Source organism: Papaver somniferum, chromosome 9, assembly GCF_003573695.1.
Source record: "Papaver somniferum cultivar HN1 chromosome 9, ASM357369v1, whole genome shotgun sequence".
Taxonomy (NCBI): Eukaryota; Viridiplantae; Streptophyta; class Magnoliopsida; order Ranunculales; family Papaveraceae; genus Papaver; species Papaver somniferum.
In genome coordinates, this window is record NC_039366.1 from 185,346,054 (window position 1) to 185,349,593 (window position 3,540).

At 35.6% G+C, this 3,540-nt stretch overlaps 1 protein-coding gene across 4 annotated transcripts; it reads left to right on the top strand.

Moving 5' to 3' along the window:
• Window positions 1–1,205: 1,205 nt before the first annotated feature.
• On the top strand, window positions 1,206–3,339 carry LOC113308207 (UDP-N-acetylenolpyruvoylglucosamine reductase-like). 4 transcript variants are annotated; one of them, XM_026556685.1, is made up of 5 exons: window positions 1,206–1,345; window positions 1,755–2,144; window positions 2,266–2,554; window positions 2,641–2,840; window positions 2,935–3,339. In XM_026556685.1, exons 2-5 carry the CDS (start codon window positions 1,756–1,758, stop codon window positions 3,215–3,217), a joined length of 1,161 nt encoding a protein of 386 aa, XP_026412470.1. In that variant the 5' UTR covers window positions 1,206–1,345; window position 1,755; the 3' UTR covers window positions 3,218–3,339. The 4 variants fall into 4 exon arrangements, with proteins under 4 accessions (XP_026412470.1, XP_026412469.1, XP_026412472.1 ...); XM_026556684.1 differs by having other exon boundaries at window positions 1,212–2,144; XM_026556687.1 differs by having other exon boundaries at window positions 1,213–2,144; window positions 2,380–2,554.
• Window positions 3,340–3,540: the final 201 nt, after the last annotated feature.

The window sequence follows — 3,540 nt, forward strand, 5'->3', positions numbered from 1 at the left end:
TCTCATTACTTCAAACTCATTTGCTGGTGTGTCATCTGGTATGAAAAACTCCGGCGATCTAGTTGTTTCCTTGTCGGGAATAAGACTTTCAAACAATGGTGTAGTAAATGACGAAACCATATGCAGTCTCATATTCAACAAGAAATTGAAGATCACCAAAATCTCCTTTTCAATCTGCAACACGGTCAAAGGCATGCCAAGCAACAGTCGTGTTTAAAAATTGATTTTGTTTAGTGCATTTGTTTTTTGTGATTTCGTATCGTTTCATCAACAGTGTAATCGTTTTATTTGGTTTTGATTGTACGAGTAGCAGTGTAATTGTAACATTAACAGTCGAAGCACAAAAAAAAGGGTATTAATGTCCGTATTTTTGAAATTCAGTTAAAAAAGTTGGTGGAAATATCCATTTAGGATATTAAAATAGTATCTTTAATTTTTCTGGGCATTTAAACAATATCTTATTTTAGAAATCTTTTTCACCCCGAAAAAAGTGAAATTGGGTTATTCAACCAATTTTGTGTAGATAAAAGAGGAAATAATATAACACCTTGAAACAATTGTGCAAATCTATTTCCCATTGAAATAAAATTTGATTTCATTAACCCTTCTAAACACATCAGTCTCACAACTCCAGAGAATAATCGATTGTTTTATGATCAAACATATTTCTTCAACAACCATGTTTCTTCCACCAACGATTACTTCTTTCCTTCCACATATGCCATAATATGGCATAAATGAGCATCTCCCACGCCTCCTTATGTCAACCCTGCAACTTAATTTAATTTTAAGCCTCAAACAACTCCATCACTGAAGTTGGTATGATAAATGACTCATCACAAGCCTTAACTGAAGTAATCTCATACTTTTTACCCAGAGCATAAAACGTTTTTTTTTATTGACCAGCAGCGTGAATTGAACTCCTAACCTATAATTTGAGAGTTTAACCCCTAGCCAACTGGGCTACTCCCCGTTAAAAATTGCACAAAGCATAAAGTTAATCTTAGGAGGAATACCTTTCTTTCACATAAACTTCACAGAGAAAAAACATTGTCTCATATACTCAAAAAAAAAAAAAAAAAAAAAAAAAAGAGGTCGTTGATGGTCAAATGTTGGTCCTCACTTGGTTAGAAGCAGCCACCCTTGAAAGAGTGCGTAATAATAGCTCACTGATCGAGCGCTCTTGCGGGTACTCTGGGCACCAAAGTACAAATACGCAGCAGAGACTTATAAAGGCTTTTTTGCTGTTGAAATCTGTACTGAAAACCCGACCACGAAATCGAAATGGAAACTGCAGAAGATATAAATGTCAATTCCTTTCTCTAATCTCTACTCAAGGTTGTTGGTGAGCCTCTCTTTATCTCTTACTCGATCGATTTATCCCTCTTTTTTTTAATTTTTTTCTTAATTTAGGGTTTCACTGAATCCCAACAAGTGATTGTGTTTTCTGAAATCCAGATGCGTGTTTTCCTATAATTACATTCTTGATTACGAAATTTCATGAGAAATTCATTTCTTCGTTTTCTTGTGGTTTAGTTAGTGGGAATGTGAATATTTGCTTGATGATTCTCCCTCCTATGGAAATTGCCAAATTCCTCACAAAAAATTATCCCTGTTGTGTTGATTAGTTTATGGCAGAAAAGCCAAGAAAAATGATACTGCATTTGTCTTGAGTGAGGTACCAAGCAATTGCACTTTTGATTCTCTCTATGAAGAATATCTAAATTTTTCATGTTTTTGTAAATTCTAAGCAGAATGGGGTTTACATCTAAAATGTTTGTCGTCTCCAGTCCTATTTCTGATGTTAAAACTTCTAACCATGATTACAAAACCTTATTTAAAACCGCTCGACAATGTCAACAACATCAAATGGTTGTTTTAAGAAGAAATAAACATCCTCAAATATCTTTGTATGCCTCTCATTATCATATCATGAAACCCCGACACAAGGCAACTACTACTACTACTACTACTACCTGCATTCTTAAAGAAGAACGAGATTCTTCTCCATCTTTTACTTCATGTGGGTTGAAGTTCATTCGTGGTAAAAAGCTACTTAGTGAACTAAGCACTTGGAGGATTGGAGGCCCTTGTAATTACTTTGTCCAGGTCTCGGATCGGACCCAATTGCTCTCTGCTATCAGGTACTTATGAATTTCTCCTCAGATATTCTTATAATGCTAGTTTCAAGTTTCAACACTAAATGGATTTCCACTAAAAGGATCAGAGCTAGGATAGTATGATGACAGTCATGTATAATTCTAGTGTCTTGCTTAACAGATACTGTCGCGAACATTCGATTCGGTTTCTTATCATCGGCAAAGGATCAAATTGTCTCTTTGATGATTCCGGTTTTGATGGTTGCATAATTCTGAACAGAATTGACTTTTTCGAAGAGGTGAAATCGGGTATATACAGAGTAGGTAGCGGTTACCCGTTCAATCAGTTGGGTGTCCGATGCTCCAATGATGGATTCACGGGTCTTGAGTTTGCATCTGGTGTTCCGGGCAGTGTTGGTGGAGGAGCTTACATGAATGCTGGAGCTAATGGACAAGTAAAGTTATAATTTTTGTATCTCGCTTTTTCATAGTTGAATTCTCAAGTATTGAAAATGATGAATCTTTTGGTTTCTTTTTGTAGGAGATTTCTGATGTCATTTCCAGTGTTGAGATATTACAGACTGACGGTAGACTTGAAACAATAAATCAAAACGATCTTGCTTTCAGCTACCGCAAATCATCCTTTCAGGACATGGAAGACTTGGCTGCAATTGTGGCTGTTACCTTCAAGATAAAACCTTTTCCATTAGCAAGGGAACAACAGAAAGCATACTTAACAAAGTATAAATATATATATATATATATATCAAAACTGATAATGTCTTACATTCTTAATAATTATATATAACCTTGATTGTCCTTAATTCTCTGGCAGGAGACGCTTATCTCAACCACTGGGAGAAAGAAGTGCTGGATCAGTGTTTAAGAATCCAGAAGGCGTTGGCGTCTCAGCGGGAGAATTGATTGAAAAAGCTGGACTGAAAGGTTTCAGATTGGGAAATGCAAAGATATCTGAAGTCCATGCAAATTTCTTTATCAATTGTGGTGGCTCAACTTCAAAAGACATGATTGAACTCATAAACTTGGTTAAGGAGAAGGTCAAAGATAAGTTCAACGTAGAGCTCATTGAAGAAATACAATATGTTTCACCCATTTGATCTTTGATGTTTCATATATAATCTTTTCATAAATGGCATTCGAGTTTTGTGATTAAGGTAACTGTCCCAAAGATGCTGTAGAAGCAAATATATTCTGTTATAAACAGTTCACAATTCTATGATTGTTTAAGGAGATTTTTAGATGAAACAAGGAAAGATAAGAGGAATAAGAGGAATAATCTTATTAGGAGATTAGGGTAGAAGCATTACATAGTTTCCTTTATATACAACAACCCTAGGAATCTAGTTGGACCGCATATCCATGGGCCGTAGGCCCTGTAACACCCCCCTTGTGCGGTTCAATAACAAAACTTTATACATAG

What these genes read in the sequence shown, in the direction of transcription:
- LOC113308207 (XM_026556685.1), top strand. Translation starts at nt 1,756, where the DNA reads ATGGGGTTTACATCTAAAATGTTTGTCGTCTCCAGTCCTATTTCTGAT. An exon ending in CAATTGCTCTCTGCTATCAG is followed by an intron (nt 2,145 to 2,265) that starts GTACTTATGAAT and finishes GTATAATTCTAG; the next exon opens with TGTCTTGCTTAACAGATACT. An exon ending in CAGAAAGCATACTTAACAAA is followed by an intron (nt 2,841 to 2,934) that starts GTATAAATATAT and finishes ATTCTCTGGCAG; the next exon opens with GAGACGCTTATCTCAACCAC.